The sequence below is a fragment of the Drosophila kikkawai genome, chromosome 2L (assembly GCF_030179895.1).
Source record: "Drosophila kikkawai strain 14028-0561.14 chromosome 2L, DkikHiC1v2, whole genome shotgun sequence".
In the NCBI taxonomy this organism is placed as follows: domain Eukaryota; kingdom Metazoa; phylum Arthropoda; class Insecta; order Diptera; family Drosophilidae; genus Drosophila; species Drosophila kikkawai.
This window is the reverse complement of record NC_091728.1, coordinates 28,837,088-28,855,862: the sequence shown is the minus strand read 5'-3', so window position 1 is coordinate 28,855,862 and position 18,775 is coordinate 28,837,088. Positions and strand designations below refer to the sequence as shown.

Below are 18,775 nucleotides of genomic sequence, written 5' to 3'. Positions count from 1 at the left end.
ATACATATAATATTTATATTTTTGGTTATCGCTATGCAGAAACCAATAGTACAGTCGTCAGAGAAATTCCAGGACATGGACAATGAACATTGTCATTGCAAGACAGTTTACGCTACCTAAAGATGTGATTGTCTTCCTACGGAAACCCCGACCAATTCAAATAAAGATATTTCCATTCTTGGGCTAGAATATTCAATGTTAAGATATATGCGAAATATAACTTGATAATTTTTCTCTTTTATGAAATTAAGTGGTGGTCCTGAAAAGGACCGATTGTTGAGAAGTACAGACTGTACTGATTTTTTAACCGCCGAAACCGTACAGGGTGCGGCCTTGTCTCTTCAGGGCGTAGACGACGTCCATGGCTGTGACGGTCTTCCTCTTGGCGTGTTCAGTGTAGGTGACGGCATCGCGGATCACGTTCTCCAAAAACACCTTCAGAACACCACGGGTTTCCTCGTAAATGAGTCCCGAAATGCGCTTCACGCCGCCACGCCGAGCCAGACGACGGATGGCTGGCTTTGTGATACCCTGGATGTTATCACGCAGCACTTTGCGATGACGCTTGGCGCCACCTTTTCCCAAGCCTTTGCCTCCTTTACCGCGACCAGTCATTTTTCACTATTTTATTTTTACACTTCGAAAGTCACCACTGAACTAATGTCGAAGCCGCGTCGGCCGCTCCTATTTATACCTAAACTCTGCTCTGCACGAGCGAGCCCGAACGCTATGGCCTTCTCGCTCTGTGCTCGACAAACGAAATGGCATGTGCTTCGACTAGCTCTCTCTTTTCCACCCTCCACGTTTTGCTATATAAGAGGGTAGGCAATGCGCAGCTCGTTTATTGTGTTTTCAGACTCGTGAAGTAAAAAGTGAACAGACAGTGAAAATAAGAAGAATCTAAAATGGCCCGTACCAAGCAGACCGCTCGCAAATCGACTGGTGGCAAGGCGCCACGCAAACAACTGGCAACCAAGGCCGCTCGCAAGAGTGCCCCAGCCACCGGTGGTGTGAAGAAGCCCCATCGCTATCGCCCCGGAACTGTGGCTCTGCGTGAGATCCGTCGCTACCAGAAGAGTACCGAGCTGCTGATCCGCAAGCTGCCTTTCCAGCGCTTGGTGCGTGAAATCGCTCAGGACTTCAAGACTGACCTGCGCTTCCAGAGCTCGGCCGTGATGGCTCTGCAGGAAGCTAGCGAAGCCTACCTGGTTGGTCTCTTTGAAGATACCAACTTGTGTGCCATCCACGCCAAGCGAGTCACAATCATGCCCAAGGACATCCAGCTGGCCCGTCGTATCCGTGGCGAGCGTGCTTAAGTTGAGATTGCTTCGACTAGCAAATAGCGTCAATACATTTTGTACAAATCGGTCCTTTTCAGGACCACAAACATCTTTATAATAGAGATTATACATTTTCATATATAATTTACATACTGCAAATAAAACATTCCCGGTTTTGCGTTTTTATAGTTAAATATCTTATAGTCAGAGATCGATCCTAAAATATATAAATACAAATATTTACAATTATTTAGATAGTGCGATACTCTATTGGTATCTACGGAATGTAGGGACATTTATATTATTTTAATTCAGGGATTTTTTAAAAGATTAAAAAGGTATATTGAAAAACCAAATTGTACCGTGTTTGATCAAATTGATGTGGTTTTAATCAAACACAATCCAGTATATTTACTTTAATTAGCTTAAGGGGGGATATACATGTAAACCAAAATTTTTTTGGTTTAAAAAATAGTTTGTTACTTAAAGAATATACTGTGTAAGTTTCATTATCGAATTCCAACTCCAAGTGCCTCAAATCAACTATATACGCAACATATCGGAGTGAATCAAAAATTATTATGATCAGCATGAAATTATCTTCTATTTGAACCTAAATGCGGGTAATACAAATGAATATTACTATTTTTTAAGAGGGTGGGAAGTGAAATCTGATTACCTGAAAATGGCATTTTTTCTTAGGAAATGATTTCCTACATTAAAAAATTCACGAAAAATGTCTACATTTTGACCGTTTACATGTATATCCCCCTTAAGGCCTGAAGTTGGTATAGCTAAACTAAAATTTCGCGCAATTTGAATTACGCGTTAATTTCATAATAAATAAATAAATAATTAAAATATTTACTTAAGTTATTAAGTTCGAAAAAAATGTATTCAAACTGCTTGATTTGAACATTTTATTTAAGTAATAAAAAACAAATCAATTTGTTTTTTCTATTTTTCTTAAGATATTAATATTACACTTATAAACTTAAAATCCATCAAATTAAATGCTTAAAAGATTTCATTTCCCGTCTCCTTGGGTACTGTGCTCAAGAAAACTCGAATATAAACGTTGTATGGGGAACATAATAGGCCATTTCCAAGAAACAAATGCATAAATTCAGTTTAAACTTTTATTAACTAAAACATGTGTCCTATTTATTTTACAAAATTGACAAAAACTAATATATTTTAAAATATTAATATTTTTTAGGTAGCCAAAACCATACCCGAAAGTACCAAGAAAGCCGACAATTTATGTATGAAAGGGCCAATTTGAAAGTGGTCAAAAAATACCATAATTTGTTTAAAACGAAAATATTTTGAGTGTTCCCGCAAGTAAAAGGTTCAAATTTCACTCTTTCTAAAAAATATTCATAATATTCATAAATTTTAATATTTTAACAGATGATTTTTCACGAAATGCTTTGGTCAAAAATGCAAATCTTGAACTTCAGACACTTTTACAAAATGATCCAAACAATAATTTCACATTAAAATAACTAAACATGTTTTATGAAACATTTAAGTGCTTAAAATAATTAAAACATTCTACCATTTAAAAATATAACATTGAGAAAAGAAGAAATTAAAACTGCACATCGATCAAACATAGGCAACGTAAATGAGCGCTGCCAAGCACATAGTTATACTGCTCTCCTCCTCGATTCTCATATCAACGAGGGACGTCGGGTCTAGACCGCTCGCGCCATTTCTATACAAACAAAAGTGTTTTTCGTTAGCTTTCGAAAATAATTAGTGAAGCAAAAATGTCCGACTCTGCAGTGGCAACATCCGCGTCCCCAGTGGCTGCCCCACCAGCGCCAGTTGAGAAGAAGGTGGCCGCCAAAAAGGCATCTGGTTCAGGAGCTACCAAGGCCAAGAAGGCAGCAGTTCCACCATCACATCCGCCAACTCAACAAATGGTGGATGCTTCCATCAAGAACTTGAAGGAGCGTGGTGGCTCATCGCTTCTGGCAATCAAGAAATATATCACTGCCACCTACAAATGCGACGCCCAGAAACTGGCTCCATTCATCAAGAAGTACTTAAAGTCCGCAGTGGCTAATGGAAAGCTGATCCAAACAAAGGGAAAGGGTGCGTCTGGTTCCTTCAAACTGTCGGCCTCTGCCAAAAAGGAGCCCAAGCCAAAGGTTGCGGCTGCTGAGAAAAAAGTCAAAAGCAAGAAGGTAGTCACCAAGAAAGCCGGAGCCACCGCAAAGAAAGCCGCCGGAGCTGCTGACAAGAAACCCAAGGCTAAGAAGGCCGTTGCCACCAAGAAGACTGCCGAGAAGAAGAAAACTGAGAAGGCAAAGGCCAAGGATGCCAAGAAAACTGGAGTCGTAAAGGCAAAGCCAGCAGCAGCAAAGGCTAAGCCGGCCGCCGCGAAGCCAAAGGCAGCCAAGGCACCGAAGGCCAAGGCAGCAGCGTCCGCCAAGCCTAAGAAGGCAGTGAAGAAAGCAACTGCTCCGGCTACCGCTAAGAAGCCGAAAGCCAAGACCACGGCGTCGAAGAAGTAAATTAAGATAATCTTAATTATGGCAATTTTAGATTTCGAAATCTGAAATTGATTTAAACAAGCCCTTTTCAGGGCTACAAAACTTTTTTAAAAGAGAGCTAAATTATGAATTTTTTAAAATTACAAATAGTGTTCCCGCTTCCTTTAAAACCCAGAAGTATTTATATATTTGATAATAAATAATAATACTAATAAATTAATTTTCGGAGGAAAATAGCGTATCGCAGTCAAGAGTCATGTCCGACCCTATAAACCATATTAATTTTTGGTCAGCATATCGATCTAAGTCGATTTTTTGGTAGAATTACTTTTTTTTTTTCCAAATTTTTTAAAGGGGTCACATTTAAATTGTACTATTCCAGGAAAATTTTAATTCGAAATAGATTTTATATTTTACAGGACAGCTTTTGGTTTTAAAATGCAAGCTTTATATATTTAAAGAAAAATTAGGCTTTTGAAAATTCAGATTCTTTGGTAAAACTTTTTGTGGCCCTGAAAAGGGCCTTTTTAATGCTTCTCCGCATCCGCGGGGAAATTTACTTGGAGCTGGTGTACTTGGTGACAGCCTTGGTTCCCTCACTGACGGCGTGCTTTGCCAACTCTCCGGGCAGGAGCAGACGAACAGCAGTTTGGATTTCCCGACTGGTGATGGTCGAGCGCTTGTTGTAGTGCGCCAGACGAGAAGCCTCGGCAGCAATGCGCTCGAAGATGTCATTCACAAAGCTGTTCATGATGCTCATCGCCTTCGAGGAAATGCCAGTGTCGGGATGGACCTGCTTCAGGACCTTGTAGATGTAGATAGCATAGCTCTCCTTCCTCTTCCGCTTCTTCTTCTTGTCGTTCTTAGTGATGTTCTTCTGGGCCTTGCCAGCCTTCTTGGCTGCCTTTCCACTGGTTTTAGGCGGGATTATTTTTTCACTTCACTTCACTTTGCGATTAACTCACTTTTCATAGCAGTCGGGCTTGGGTGTTCGCTCTTATACTTTTTTTCAAGCAATGTTTTCAGGTCTAAGGCGACCCACCCCTAACTGAACGCACAGGCAGAACTAAAAGTATAAATTCGTGACAAGCTGGGCAGCCGGCAACATTCGTTCTTCGTGTGTGTGCAGTGAATAAAGTGAAATAAGAGAAAATGTCTGGTCGTGGAAAAGGTGGCAAAGTTAAGGGAAAGGCAAAGTCCCGGTCCAACCGTGCCGGACTTCAGTTCCCTGTCGGCCGTATCCATCGTCTGCTCCGCAAGGGCAACTACGCCGAGCGCGTCGGTGCCGGCGCTCCAGTTTACCTGGCTGCCGTGATGGAATATCTGGCCGCTGAGGTTCTTGAGTTGGCTGGCAATGCTGCTCGTGACAACAAGAAGACGAGGATCATCCCGCGTCATCTGCAGCTGGCCATCCGCAACGACGAAGAGTTGAACAAGCTGCTCTCCGGCGTCACCATTGCCCAGGGAGGTGTGTTGCCCAACATCCAGGCTGTTCTGTTGCCCAAGAAGACCGAGAAGAAGGCTTAAGCGTTCAAAAAGCGTGCCAGAAACCTTGTACATAAAAACAAACTCAAACCCAAACGTCCTTTTCAGGACGACCAAACTATTTCAAAAGAAACTTACATTTTCAAATATGCCTAGCTAAGTTTAAACAATATTAATAATTATATAATAAATGAATTTATATATATAAAATATACATATAATATTTATATTTTTGGTTATCGCTATGCAGAAACCAATAGTACAGTCGCCAGAGAAATTCCAGTAACGAAACAAGACCGAGAAGGCTTAAGCGTTCAAAAAGCGTGCCAGCAACCTTGTACATAAAAACAAACTCAAACCCAAACGTCCTTTTCAGGACGACCAAACTATTTCAAAAGAAACTTACATTTTCAAATATGCCTAGCTAAGTTTAAACAATATTAATAATTATATAATAAATAAATTTATATATATAAAATATACATATAATATTTATATTTTTGGTTATCGCTATGCAGAAACCAATAGTACAGTCGTCAGAGAAATTCCAGGACATGGACAATGAACATTGTCATTGCAAGACAGTTTACGCTACCTAAAGATGTGATTGTCTTCCTACGGAAACCCCGACCAATTCAAATAAAGATATTTCCATTCTTGGGCTAGAATATTCAATGTTAAGATATATGCGAAATATAACTTGATAATTTTTCTCTTTTATGAAATTAAGTGGTGGGCCTGAAAAGGACCGATTGTTGAGAAGTACAGACTGTACTGATTTTTTAACCGCCGAAACCGTACAGGGTGCGGCCTTGTCTCTTCAGGGCGTAGACGACGTCCATGGCTGTGACGGTCTTCCTCTTGGCGTGTTCAGTGTTCACGGATCACGTTCTCCAAAAACACCTTCAGAACACCACGGGTTTCCTCGTAAATGAGTCCCGAAATGCGCTTCACGCCGCCACGCCGAGCCAGACGACGGATGGCTGGCTTTGTGATACCCTGGATGTTATCACGCAGCACTTTGCGATGACGCTTGGCGCCACCTTTTCCCAAGCCTTTGCCTCCTTTACCGCGACCAGTCATTTTTCACTATTTTATTTTTACACTTCGAAAGTCACCACTGAACTAATGTAGAAGCCGCGTCGGCCGCTCCTATTTATACCTAAACTCTGCTCTGCACGAGCGAGCCCGAACGCTATGGCCTTCTCGCTCTGTGCTCGACAAACGAAATGGCATGTGCTTCGACTAGCTCTCTCTTTTCCACCCTCCACGTTTTGCTATATAAGAGGGTAGGCAATGCGCAGCTCGTTTATTGTGTTTTCAGACTCGTGAAGTAAACAGTGGACAGACAGTGAAAATAAGAAGAATATAAAATGGCCCGTACCAAGCAGACCGCTCGCAAATCGACTGGTGGCAAGGCGCCACGCAAACAACTGGCAACCAAGGCCGCTCGCAAGAGTGCCCCAGCCACCGGTGGTGTGAAGAAGCCCCATCGCTATCGCCCCGGAACTGTGGCTCTGCGTGAGATCCGTCGCTACCAGAAGAGTACCGAGCTGCTGATCCGCAAGCTGCCTTTCCAGCGCTTGGTGCGTGAAATCGCTCAGGACTTCAAGACTGACCTGCGCTTCCAGAGCTCGGCCGTGATGGCTCTGCAGGAAGCTAGCGAAGCCTACCTGGTTGGTCTCTTTGAAGATACCAACTTGTGTGCCATCCACGCCAAGCGAGTCACAATCATGCCCAAGGACATCCAGCTGGCCCGTCGTATCCGTGGCGAGCGTGCTTAAGTTGAGATTGCTTCGACTAGCAAATAGCGTCAATACATTTTGTACAAATCGGTCCTTTTCAGGACCACAAACATATTTATAATAGAGATTATACATTTTCATATATAATTTATATACTACAAATAAAACATTCCCGGTTTTGCGTTTTTATGGTTAAATATCTTATAGTCAGAGATCGATCTTAAAATATATAAATACAAATATTTACAATTATTTAGATAGTGCGATACTCTATTGGTATCTACGGAATGTAGGGACATTTATATTATTTTAATTCAGGGAATTTTTAAAAGATTAAAAAGGTATATTAAAAAACCAATTGTACCGTGTTTTATCAAATTGATGTGGTTTTAATCAAACACAATCCAGTATATTTACTTTAATTAGCTTAAGGGGGGATATACATGTAAACCAAAATTTTTTTTGGTTTAAAAAATAGTTTGTTACTTAAAGAATATACTGTGTAAGTTTCATTATCGAATTCCAACTCCAAGTGCCTCAAATCAACTATATACGCAAGGTATATAAGTGTTAAACGTATTTTTCTCTGCTTAAAATTTTTGCATTTTTACCTATGCTATGGGCACGATTCACAAAAAACTATGTAACATATCGGAGTGAATAAAAATTATTATGATCAGCATGAAATTATCTTCTATTTGAACCTAAATGCGGGTAATACAAATGAGTATTACTATTTTTTAAGAGGGTGGGAAGTGAAATCTGATTACCTGAAAATGGCATTTTTCCTTAGGAAATTATTTCCTACATTAAAAAATTCACGAAAAATGTCTACATTTTGACCGTTTACATGTATATCCCCCTTAAGGCCTGAAGTTGGTATAGCTAAACTAAAATTTCGCGCAATTTGAATTACGCGTTAATTTCATAATAAATAAATAAAATATTTACTTAAGTTATTAAGTTCGAAATAAATGTATTCAAACTGCTTGATTTGAACATTTTATTTAAGTAATAAAAAACAAATCAATTTGTTTTTTCTATTTTTCTTAAGATATTAATATTACACTTATAAACTAAAAATCCATCAAATTAAATGCTTAAAAGATTTAATTTCCCGTCTCCTTGGGTACTGTGCTCAAGAAAACTCGAATATGAACGTTGTATGGGGAACATAATAGGCCATTTCCAAGAAACAAATGCATAAATTCAGTTTAAACTTTTATTAACTAAAACATGTGTCCTATTTATTTTACAAAATTGACAAAAACTAATATATTTTAAAATATTAATATTTTTTAGGTAGCCAAAACCATACCCGAAAGTACCAAGAAAGCCGACAATTTATGTATGAAAGGCCAATTTTAAAGTGGTCAAAAAATACCATAATTTGTTTAAAACGAAAATATTTTGAGTGTTCCCGCAAGTAAAAGGTTCAAATTTCACTCTTTCTAAAAAATATTCATAATATTCATAAATTTTAATATTTTAACAGATGATTTTTCACGAAATGTTTTGGTCAAAAATGCAAATCTTGAACTTCAGACACTTTTACAAAATGATCCAAACAATAATTTCACATTAAAATAACTAAACATGTTTTATGAAACATTTAAGTGCTTAAAATAATTAAAACATTCTACCATTTAAAAATATAACATTGAGAAAAGAAGAAATTAAAACTGCACATCGATCAAACATAGGCAACGTAAATGAGCGCTGCCAAGCACATAGTTATACTGCTCTCCTCCTCGATTCTCATATCAACGAGGGACGTCGGGTCTAGACCGCTCGCGCCATTTCTATACAAACAAAAGTGTTTTTTCGTTAGCTTTCGAAAATAATTAGTGAAGCAAAAATGTCCGACTCTGCAGTGGCAACATCCGCTGACTGAGTAATAAACTGAGTAAACTTGACTGAGTGACCGAAGTGAAAAAGTGGAAAAGTGAAAAAGAGAAAAAGTGATTTGAAAAAGAAAGAAAGAGACAGAATCATACTGAAAAGTGAAAGAGACAGAATATAGTGGAAAAGTGAAGGAGACACTGGAGAGAGACGAAGCTCCCACAGTTGATGGTTGTGTAGCGAACCAACCAGAATCGCACGCGAGTGTAACGAGCGAGTTAATCGGTGCGAGCGCAAGCGTGATCCCCCAATGTAAGGGGGAGAGTACCTTAGCTCCGAGTGCGGGAAATCTGGAACCTGCAAATACGAGTGCAAGTGAGACGGGCGACACCGTTGGGCACGCGCCCTCGGCTGTGGCATTTTCGCCGTTAACTGGTGAGCCATGTGCGCCAGCTACCAGCGCATACATAAAGTGTGAAAAGCAAATTAAAAAAAATCATCGCATCAGCCCCTATATGGGCAAGAAATATAAAACTCCAAAAAGTCCCAAGAGCCCGAAAAAAGGCCACCAAGCTGATATGGCCGAGGGTGAGGGCATATCGACGGCTCCTGCCACACAAACCAGTGCAGCTGCCTCAACTGCGGCCGCAGCCACTATGGAAGCAACAACAACAAACGCTGCGCTGGCACTCTCTGCGACACCAGCAGCGGCAAGCATCAACGAAACGATTAGTGTGACCCTCCCCCACCAAACACAAAGGGGTAAGAGGAAGCATCACAGCGACACGTCTGCAGCTACGTCAAGCGCCAACAACAGTGGCAGCGACGGCAGCAGCAGTGACGACGGAATGATCAGCGACGGCCTCCACAACGGAAGCAACGATGGCATCCACTACGAAAGCGACAACAACAACAACAATGCCGTTCCGAAAACCAACAACAGCAGCAACGGCTGCACCAGCTGCATCGACAACAACAACAACACGGACAAAGTCCTCATCGATAAGGAGGAGCTACTCAGCCTCCGCACGGAGATCTACCTACTGCGCCAACGTCTGGCAAACGTGGAAAGAGGCTCCAATATAAAACAGCAGCTGGCTAGCCTGGGGCTAGCTGGCAACATCCAGCAATTCGAAGGCAACAAGTTTGCACCACTCTTCGAAGATGACCACGAAGAAGACGACGAAATGTCTGAAGCCAATGAAGACATTTGCAACTATGACGCCGAATTCCCAACACTTATGGGTAGTGGCGAAAACAACAGCAGCAGCAACGGCAGCAACTATAGAAACAACAATAGCAACAACAACAGCGGAAAAATAGTTAAAAGAACAACAACAAAAACAACAACAAAAGGCAGAGCCCTCCCGCACAGCCAAATTCATCTACAAACAAATACAAAATAAAAATCAACAAAAGCAGCAACAACATCCATGGGCAGAGCCCTCCTGCAGAGTCCATGGATGTCGACGACGATGGAAACATCAATTACATCGACAGCGACGATGATGATGACGCCGAAATGGATGAAATTCTGGGGCCGCGACTAGCTGCACTGCGAGCAGCAGCGGCATCAGCGAAAGCGGCAGCAACAAAGTCTACATCTACATCAGCAATAGCAGCAGCTAAAACAGCAGCGGCCGCTAAATCTTCAACTGGAGCAGCATTTAAGGCGGCGCAACAAAAGCAGCAATCAACAACAGCAGCAGCAGTAGCAGCTATAAAAACCAAGATGCCGATAATAGCAGTCTACAATGCAGAACCAAAAGCAATTACGGGTATGTTAAGAAAGATAATCAGGGATAACACCTTTGTTTTAAATATTATAAATAAAAATTTAATCAACATTAAAGTAAACAAACTAGAAGATTTCATAAAAACAAAAGAACAACTAAAGATAAATAAATGCAATTACTACACATACACCCCCGACGAGTTAAAGTATCACTCATTAATCATCAAAAAGCTACCCATACAATCGTACGGAATGGAAGATGTAAAGTCGGCACTAGCCGACTCACTCCCAAATGTAAATATCACCTCAATCAAAATCTTTAAAAACAAATTCTGGCTTATTCAAATTGATAAGGCAGAACACATTAAACAGGTCCTACAATTAAAAACATTACTAAATTGTCGAATAAATATCGAGGGTATTAGGAAGAATAAAAACCAAATTCGGCAATGTTACAATTGCCAAAGATTCACTCATACAGCGGCCAATTGCAATATGCCGCATCGCTGTGTAAAATGCACAAATACACATCCACCCGGACAATGTACTGTACAGAAAACAAACGAACTTGACGAAAATGGGGAACAAATTCGTAACGTCAAATGCGTGAACTGTGGGGGTAATCACACGGCCAACGCCAAAATATGTCAAGTTCGCATCGATATCCTTAAAAAACTAAAAGAAAGAAAAGAGACTGAAAATAATCGACGAGCACAAACAAATAACCGTATCAACTCTGTAATACAAAATGGCAAATCCTTTGCATCTCTATTCAATCCAAATCTGAACCAAAATTCCAATTCAAATGCCAATTCAGGTCGCATTGTAACCTCAAATCCAACGCTTAGAAAGCATATGGAGGCGAGACTCGCAACTCCGCACAAGTCAAACCTTACACAAAGTACCAATAAGAACAATAATAACACCAACCCCAGCTCCCTTTTCAATAATCTAAATAGCGATGCCCTTGAATTTTTCGGTGCAGACATATTTCATTGCCTAACCGTAATGAAAAACACTGTAAGCAAATATACAAATATTCAGACACCAACAACAAATCCAAGTGAGATTAAAAAACAAAAACAACAAATTCTATTAGATTTCCTAATGCAAATGTCTATGTCAGTATCCACTCCATTGAATGCGTAGATTACGATGTATGTTTCAGAATGTCAACTCAATTGTTTCATTGCAAAAAAGACATGAATTTGATCAACTACTAAACCATTATCGTCCATTTCTGATGCTCATTGCTGAGCATAGACTCAATCGCCGGCATCAGATGAAATTAACGAAATATCAATTCATTCGACAACAAATCGGAGCCACTGATACCAGTAGCATGCGCAGATCACTGTCAATACAACCAGAAAACAAATGCACATCTGTAGCTATATGCATACAGAACGGTATCAAATACAAGCCCATCAATCTCAAGCCGCTTAAATACCTTGAAGCTATAGCAATTGAATTGACATTTGAAACAAAATCAGCTCCATCGTCGTCATCGTTGTCAGCTCTGAGAAAAACATTAGTCGCCGTATCGCTGTACAAACGTCCCCCTGAACCCTTGCTTGTGTCAGACTTGGATTCGCTAATGGCAGATATAACAAATGCATCACCAAATTCGCAAATCGTCATTGGTGGTGACTTGAACGCGAAACATCCCAGTTGGCATGTACCAACACATAGCGTTTATCATTTGAATGAGGCTGGCAAAGTCTTGTTCAAGTGGATAAGCAATCAGCCCGGCTTGTTGTTGCGTCCAACTGGGGGGCCAACACGTCTCAATCCCATCAATGGCAATCATTCATCCATTGATTTGTTCATATCATCCATAGATTTGCCACTAAACTATGGCTTAAACTGTCCAACAATAGGTGACTTTACATCAGATCACTATGGTATTATCGCTGATATACCAATCGATCGTTTCCAACCAGTCCAGTTAGATCAAAAAAAAAACTCTAAATTTTGCCAAAATGAATCACTTAATATGGAACACAATTGTTCTAAACAATATCGCTGAAATATCAAATACAACAAATCTAAGTGCAAACGATATTGACGAGCATGTGACCAAATTGAGTGATGCATTTAATATGGCACTAAACAATGAGAGAGCAATCCCCAAGCGATCGTTTAACCTGTCCAAGCCAAAGAAAATAATTGAACTAAATAAGCGTTGCCTCAAACTAATAAGCTATCGTCGTTTGCTCAAACGACGGCTACACCGACGCCGTCTAACGATGACAAATCGTGAAGGCGGTGTCATCAGATGTATGATCTCTGAACTGTCTATACTTATTGAAAATGAGATTGAAAAATCTCATCTTAGATTCATTGAGCGAAAGGTACTAGATATTAAACCTAGGGACATAAGCCTAAGAAAACTCTTACCCTCGGATCCAGCATCTGAATGTAATCATAGCATACGTTTAACGCCAGCTGAAAAATCAATGATTGACTTTGATACATCAGATCTAATCTCATCGTCGTTTGGCAAAGTAAATGCCCTCGCCTGGCACTTTGAGCAGGCACATAAACAAAACAATTCTCAAATAACTAGCCGCCCATTGCAACAACAACAGCAACAGAGGCACTCCGCAACTGTCAATAACTTCGTCAATGAAGTCTTTGCAACACAGTTGTCGGAGCAAAATATAGTTAATTTCAGCCCAACTCAGACAGCTGATGGCAAATGGCAGGGTGCCGATGATATCGGTTTCACCAACGCCAGCCAACTATTTGATTTTATTAGAGACAGCAATAATAAGCGAACTCTTGGGCCAGACGGCACGAGCAATTATTTGTTAAAACGTTGCAATTGGCTGATACTAGAGCATCTAGCAAAACTCTTCAACCACTGCTATAATATGGGGCATTTCCCAAGTAATTGGAAATGTGGTCGTGTCGTAGCCATACCTAAACCAAACAATGACAAAGAAAAACTAAAAAGCTTTAGACCAATAACAGTCCTCTCGGCAGTAAGCCAATTATTCGAAAGATTCCTCCTATTGAAATTGAAAAAAACACTTGGATAGAAATCCAATATTAAGAGACTTCCAATTCGGTTTTCGAGATGGTCTATCCATAGACCATGCACTAGCCGTGGCAAACTCTTTCATATACGGCAAACTGATCGAACGAAAGCCAACCATAGCGGTGGCTTTGGACTTTCAAAAAGCTTTCGACACTGTTTGGAAAAACGGTCTTATCTACAAGATGCATGAATTACAGGGATTCAATCCACACATAACTAGAATCATCTATAGTTACTTAACCAATCGGTCATTCTTTGTTGCCAGTCAGGATGGCATGAATAGGTCATTACTGCGAAATGTAGTTGCTGGTGTACCGCAGGGCTCGTTGCTTTCACCCATACTATATAACATCTATTTGGCAGATTTTCCATCCTTTCGCCGTAGTCAGGGCTCGAACTCAACTGCTAGCATACAACCACTTATATATGCAGATGACGTATTACTGCTAGCGTCAGGAGCGCGTATAGCGAGTGCTGAGCTTGATCTAAACCAATACTTGGATCAGCTCAGTCACTATTTCCAAAAGTGGAAATTGAAACTAAACGCAGATAAATGTACTGGTTGCTACATCCTAGGGAAAAATCTAAAAGACTTGGTGCAGAACGCCAGACATTTCAAACCCCGGATATATATAAATCGAAACATATCAATTAATATGCACGATGAGTTGAAATATTTGGGAATCCTGTATGACAATAAACTAAAATTTGATAGGCACATCACAAACACGCTAAATAAGGCAAAAGGGCGCATTACAAAAATGTATAATGTCTTTGGATCGCTATCCAGAGACTGGGGTTACCCATCAAACCCTAAATTAGCCAAAATAAAGGCTCTCATTTATAAAAAGATTGTACAGCCGACTCTAACATATGGCCATATTGGCTGGTTTGCTGTGCAATCAAATCAAATGGAAAAATTAAGAGTGTTTGAACGAAAACTAATAAGAAGAGCGATCGGAGCAGAGGCCCGTGACCCTATAACAAGACATTACATTAACAACAAAGAACTATACAAACTGACAAACATAAAACGCGCGGACGTACACAGTTTTCGTATAATTGAAAATTTTATTAGGGCCAACATGAACAGTGAAAATCCACTAATCAAAGAGAGTGTAAAGCAAGAACGTTTCAGAGTTGACCACTCACCCTACAACTTAAATGTGAAATATTTAGAACAGCTTAAAGAACTCGGGCTGGTGTATGATGTAAATAACAATTTAGTATTTTACCACAGGAAACAAAGTACAAATCTAAACCGTTTAACGGCAGAAAACCTGATCTTTTCAATAAATCAATAAGTTATACATTGGTGTTACCCTTTATCTATCTTAACTTACCACTATTATCATATATACATACATATATATAGGAAATAAGTACAATTACAAAACAACAATTATAATCTCAATTATTAAACTATCAATTAATTAAGTTAATTAATTACTAGTATTAATATTATTAATTATTATCATTATCATTATTATTTTTCGTTTCCTTTTATTTTTCCGTTTTCTACCTCCTCCCCTGTAAATAGCTCCCCCCCCCCCCCCCCCCCCCCCCTAATATCTAGTCATAGTTTTAATCTTAGATTTAGTAAACACACAAAAACATCAAGCGCATACTGGGTTTTGCTCAAAAAAGTTTTTCCCCAATAAGTAAATAAACGTAAACACACAAAAGTGATCTCGAAAAAAATCAAAAACAAAAATGCTTTAAACAATGTACCATTGAAAAACACAAAAGTAATTAACGCCTTGATAAGCAACATAGCACGAGGCAATATAACACAAACCTAAAAGAAATTATACTAAGCTTGTCACTTAATTATAAATATTTAAAATAAGGAAAAATGTTAGCCTTAAGACCAAAATGACAAATAAACCTGAACTGAACTGAACTGCTCGCGCCATTTCTATACAAATAAAAGTGTTTTTCGTTAGCTTTCGAAAATAATTAGTGAAGCAAAAATGTCCGACTCTGCAGTGGCAACATCCGCGTCCCCAGTGGCTGCCCCACCAGCGCCAGTTGAGAAGAAGGTGGCCGCCAAAAAGGCATCTGGTTCAGGAGCTACCAAGGCCAAGAAGGCAGCAGTTCCACCATCACATCCGCCAACTCAACAAATGGTGGATGCTTCCATCAAGAACTTGAAGGAGCGTGGTGGCTCATCGCTTCTGGCAATCAAGAAATATATCACTGCCACCTACAAATGCGACGCCCAGAAACTGGCTCCATTCATCAAGAAGTACTTGAAGTCCGCAGTGGCTAATGGAAAGCTGATCCAAACAAAGGGAAAGGGTGCGTCTGGTTCCTTCAAACTGTCGGCCTCTGCCAAAAAGGAGCCCAAGCCAAAGGTTGCGGCTGCTGAGAAAAAAGTCAAAAGCAAGAAGGTAGTCACCAAGAAAGCCGGAGCCACCGCAAAGAAAGCCGCCGGAGCTGCTGACAAGAAACCCAAGGCTAAGAAGGCCGTTGCCACCAAGAAGACTGCCGAGAAGAAGAAAACTGAGAAGGCAAAGGCCAAGGATGCCAAGAAAACTGGAGTCGTAAAGGCAAAGCCAGCAGCAGCAAAGGCTAAGCCGGCCGCCGCGAAGCCAAAGGCAGCCAAGGCACCGAAGGCCAAGGCAGCAGCGTCCGCCAAGCCTAAGAAGGCAGTGAAGAAAGCAACTGCTCCGGCTACCGCTAAGAAGCCGAAAGCCAAGACCACGGCGTCGAAGAAGTAAATTAAGATAATCTTAATTATGGCAATTTTAGATTTCGAAATCTGAAATTTGAAATTGATTTAAACAAGCCCTTTTCAGGGCTACAAAACTTTTTTAAAAGAGAGCTAAATTATCAATTTTTTAAAATTACAAATAGTGTTCCCGCTTCCTTAAAAACCCAGAAGTATTTATATATTTGATAATAAATAATAATACTAATAAATTAATTTTCGGAGGAAAATAGCGTATCGCAGTCAAGAGTCATGTCCGACCCTATAAACCATATTAATTTTTGGTCAGCATATCGATCTAAGTCGATTTTTTGGTAGAATTACTTTTTTTTTCCAAATTTTTTAAAGGGGTCACATTTAAATTGTACTATTCCAGGAAAATTTTAATTCGAAATAGATTTTATATTTTACAGGACAGCTTTTGGTTTTAAAATGGAAGCTTTATATATTTAAAGAAAAATTAGGCTTTTGAAAATTCAGATTCTTTGGTAAAACTTTTTGTGGCCCTGAAAAGGGCCTTTTTAATGCTTCTCCGCATCCGCGGGGAAATTTACTTGGAGCTGGTGTACTTGGTGACAGCCTTGGTTCCCTCACTGACGGCGTGCTTTGCCAACTCTCCGGGCAGGAGCAGACGAACAGCAGTTTGGATTTCCCGACTGGTGATGGTCGAGCGCTTGTTGTAGTGCGCCAGACGAGAAGCCTCGGCAGCAATGCGCTCGAAGATGTCATTCACAAAGCTGTTCATGATGCTCATCGCCTTCGAGGAAATGCCAGTGTCGGGATGGACCTGCTTCAGGACCTTGTAGATGTAGATAGCATAGCTCTCCTTCCTCTTCCGCTTCTTCTTCTTGTCGTTCTTAGTGATGTTCTTCTGGGCCTTGCCAGCCTTCTTGGCTGCCTTTCCACTGGTTTTAGGCGGCATTATTTTTTCACTTCACTTCACTTTGCGATTAACTCACTTTTCATAACAGTCGGGCTTGGGTGTTCGCTCTTATACTTTTTTTCAAGCAATGTTTTCAGGTCTAAGGCGACCCACCCCTAACTGAACGCACAGGCAGAACTAAAAGTATAAATTCGTGACAAGCTGGGCAGCCGGCAACATTCGTTCTTCGTGTGTGTGCAGTGAATAAAGTGAAATAAGAGAAAATGTCTGGTCGTGGAAAAGGTGGCAAAGTTAAGGGAAAGGCAAAGTCCCGGTCCAACCGTGCCGGACTTCAGTTCCCTGTCGGCCGTATCCATCGTCTGCTCCGCAAGGGCAACTACGCCGAGCGCGTCGGTGCCGGCGCTCCAGTTTACCTTGCTGCCGTGATGGAATATCTGGCCGCTGAGGTTCTCGAGTTGGCTGGCAATGCTGCTCGTGACAACAAGAAGACGAGGATCATCCCGCGTCATCTGCAGCTGGCCATCCGCAACGACGAAGAGTTAAACAAGCTGCTCTCCGGCGTCACCATTGCCCAGGGAGGTGTGTTGCCCAACATCCAGGCTGTTCTGTTGCCCAAGAAGACCGAGAAGAAGGCTTAAGCGTTCAAAAAGCGTGCCAGAAACCTTGTACATAAAAACAAACTCAAACCCAAACGTCCTTTTCAGGACGACCAAACTATTTTAAAAGAAACTTAAATTTTCAAATATGCCTAGCTAAGTTTAAACAATATTAATAATTATATAATAAATAAATTTATATATATATAATATACATATAATATTTATATTTTTGGTTATCGCTATGCAGAAACCAATAGTACAGTCGCCAGAGAAATTCCAGTAACGAAACAAGACCGAGAAGGCTTAAGCGTTCAAAAAGCGTGCCAGCAACCTTGTACATAAAAACAAACTCAAACCCAAACGTCCTTTTCAGGACGACCAAACTATTTTAAAAGAAACTTACATTTTCAAATATGCCTAGCTAAGTTTAAACAATATTAATAATTATATAATAAATAAATTTGTTATATATAATATACATATAATATTTATATTTTTTGGTTATCGCTATGCAGAAACCAATAGTACAGTCGTCAGAGAAATTNCAGGACATGGACAATGAACATTGTCATTGCAAGACAGTTTACGCTACCTAAAGATGTGATTGTCTTCCTACGGAAACCCCGACCATTCAAATAAAGATATTTCCATTCTTGGGCTAGAATATTCAATGTTAAGATATATGCGAAATAAACTTGATAATTTTTCTCTTTTATGAAATTAAGTGGTGGTCCTGAAAAGGACCGATTGTTGAGAAGTACAGACTGTACTGATTTTTAACCGCCGAAAACCGTTACAGGGTGCGGCCTGTCTCTTCAGGGCGTAGACGACGTCCATGGCTGTGACGGTCTTCCTCTTGGCGGTTCAGTGTAGGTGACGGCATCACGGATCACGTTCTCCAAAACACCTTCAGAACACCACGGGTTTCCTCGTAAATGAGTCCCGA

At 40.3% G+C, this 18,775-nt stretch overlaps 10 protein-coding genes and 1 pseudogene across 10 annotated transcripts; 7 read left to right on the top strand and 4 right to left on the bottom strand.

Moving 5' to 3' along the window:
- Positions 1–280: 280 nt before the first annotated feature.
- Positions 281–646, bottom strand: LOC138927927 (histone H4). Its single transcript, XM_070283374.1, has one exon. It carries the CDS (start codon positions 613–615, stop codon positions 304–306), a length of 312 nt encoding a protein of 103 aa, XP_070139475.1. The 5' UTR covers positions 616–646; the 3' UTR covers positions 281–303.
- A 259-nt stretch (positions 647–905) lies between these two features.
- LOC121502589 (histone H3) lies at positions 906–1,316 on the top strand. Its single transcript, XM_041776281.2, has one exon. It carries the CDS (start codon positions 906–908, stop codon positions 1,314–1,316), a length of 411 nt encoding a protein of 136 aa, XP_041632215.2.
- Positions 1,317–3,020: 1,704 nt separating this feature from the next.
- Positions 3,021–3,805, top strand: LOC138929650 (histone H1-like). The gene has a single exon (XM_070289068.1). It carries the CDS (start codon positions 3,056–3,058, stop codon positions 3,803–3,805), a length of 750 nt encoding a protein of 249 aa, XP_070145169.1. The 5' UTR covers positions 3,021–3,055.
- A 535-nt stretch (positions 3,806–4,340) lies between these two features.
- LOC138928572 (histone H2B-like) lies at positions 4,341–4,756 on the bottom strand. Its single transcript, XM_070285814.1, has 2 exons — positions 4,734–4,756; positions 4,341–4,695 (listed from the first exon to the last, which is right to left on the bottom strand). The coding sequence occupies exons 1-2, from the start codon at positions 4,754–4,756 to the stop codon at positions 4,341–4,343; spliced, it is 378 nt and encodes a 125-aa protein (XP_070141915.1).
- Positions 4,757–4,919: 163 nt separating this feature from the next.
- Positions 4,920–5,359, top strand: LOC121502572 (histone H2A). The gene has a single exon (XM_041776261.2). The coding sequence runs from the start codon at positions 4,937–4,939 to the stop codon at positions 5,309–5,311; it is 375 nt and encodes a 124-aa protein (XP_041632195.1). The 5' UTR covers positions 4,920–4,936; the 3' UTR covers positions 5,312–5,359.
- Positions 5,360–6,051: 692 nt separating this feature from the next.
- On the bottom strand, positions 6,052–6,383 carry LOC138927925 (histone H4-like; annotated as a pseudogene).
- A 259-nt stretch (positions 6,384–6,642) lies between these two features.
- On the top strand, positions 6,643–7,053 carry LOC138928571 (histone H3). Its single transcript, XM_070285812.1, has one exon. The coding sequence runs from the start codon at positions 6,643–6,645 to the stop codon at positions 7,051–7,053; it is 411 nt and encodes a 136-aa protein (XP_070141913.1).
- A 2,318-nt stretch (positions 7,054–9,371) lies between these two features.
- Positions 9,372–11,658, top strand: LOC138928569 (rho GTPase-activating protein gacZ-like). The gene is made up of 4 exons (XM_070285805.1): positions 9,372–10,101; positions 10,311–10,634; positions 11,409–11,570; positions 11,636–11,658. Exons 1-4 carry the CDS (start codon positions 9,372–9,374, stop codon positions 11,656–11,658), a joined length of 1,239 nt encoding a protein of 412 aa, XP_070141906.1.
- Positions 11,659–15,573: 3,915 nt separating this feature from the next.
- LOC138929649 (histone H1-like) lies at positions 15,574–16,434 on the top strand. The gene has a single exon (XM_070289063.1). The coding sequence runs from the start codon at positions 15,608–15,610 to the stop codon at positions 16,355–16,357; it is 750 nt and encodes a 249-aa protein (XP_070145164.1). The 5' UTR covers positions 15,574–15,607; the 3' UTR covers positions 16,358–16,434.
- Positions 16,435–16,897: 463 nt separating this feature from the next.
- Positions 16,898–17,269, bottom strand: LOC138928568 (histone H2B). The gene has a single exon (XM_070285802.1). The coding sequence runs from the start codon at positions 17,267–17,269 to the stop codon at positions 16,898–16,900; it is 372 nt and encodes a 123-aa protein (XP_070141903.1).
- A 224-nt stretch (positions 17,270–17,493) lies between these two features.
- LOC138928567 (histone H2A) lies at positions 17,494–17,868 on the top strand. Its single transcript, XM_070285801.1, has one exon. The coding sequence runs from the start codon at positions 17,494–17,496 to the stop codon at positions 17,866–17,868; it is 375 nt and encodes a 124-aa protein (XP_070141902.1).
- Positions 17,869–18,775: the final 907 nt, after the last annotated feature.

What these genes read in the sequence shown, in the direction of transcription:
- LOC138928568 (XM_070285802.1), bottom strand. Translation starts at nt 17,269, where the DNA reads ATGCCGCCTAAAACCAGTGGAAAGGCAGCCAAGAAGGCTGGCAAGGCC.
- LOC138928572 (XM_070285814.1), bottom strand. Translation starts at nt 4,756, where the DNA reads ATGAAAAGTGAGTTAATCGCAAA. An exon ending in AAAAGTGAGTTAATCGCAAA is followed by an intron (nt 4,696 to 4,733) that starts GTGAAGTGAAGT and finishes GCCTAAAACCAG; the next exon opens with TGGAAAGGCAGCCAAGAAGG.
- LOC138928569 (XM_070285805.1), top strand. Translation starts at nt 9,372, where the DNA reads ATGGGCAAGAAATATAAAACTCCAAAAAGTCCCAAGAGCCCGAAAAAA. An exon ending in CGAATTCCCAACACTTATGG is followed by an intron (nt 10,102 to 10,310) that starts GTAGTGGCGAAA and finishes GCCCTCCTGCAG; the next exon opens with AGTCCATGGATGTCGACGAC. An exon ending in AGAACCAAAAGCAATTACGG is followed by an intron (nt 10,635 to 11,408) that starts GTATGTTAAGAA and finishes ATGCCAATTCAG; the next exon opens with GTCGCATTGTAACCTCAAAT.
- LOC138929650 (XM_070289068.1), top strand. Translation starts at nt 3,056, where the DNA reads ATGTCCGACTCTGCAGTGGCAACATCCGCGTCCCCAGTGGCTGCCCCA.
- LOC138927927 (XM_070283374.1), bottom strand. Translation starts at nt 615, where the DNA reads ATGACTGGTCGCGGTAAAGGAGGCAAAGGCTTGGGAAAAGGTGGCGCC.
- LOC138929649 (XM_070289063.1), top strand. Translation starts at nt 15,608, where the DNA reads ATGTCCGACTCTGCAGTGGCAACATCCGCGTCCCCAGTGGCTGCCCCA.
- LOC138928571 (XM_070285812.1), top strand. Translation starts at nt 6,643, where the DNA reads ATGGCCCGTACCAAGCAGACCGCTCGCAAATCGACTGGTGGCAAGGCG.
- LOC138928567 (XM_070285801.1), top strand. Translation starts at nt 17,494, where the DNA reads ATGTCTGGTCGTGGAAAAGGTGGCAAAGTTAAGGGAAAGGCAAAGTCC.
- LOC121502572 (XM_041776261.2), top strand. Translation starts at nt 4,937, where the DNA reads ATGTCTGGTCGTGGAAAAGGTGGCAAAGTTAAGGGAAAGGCAAAGTCC.
- LOC121502589 (XM_041776281.2), top strand. Translation starts at nt 906, where the DNA reads ATGGCCCGTACCAAGCAGACCGCTCGCAAATCGACTGGTGGCAAGGCG.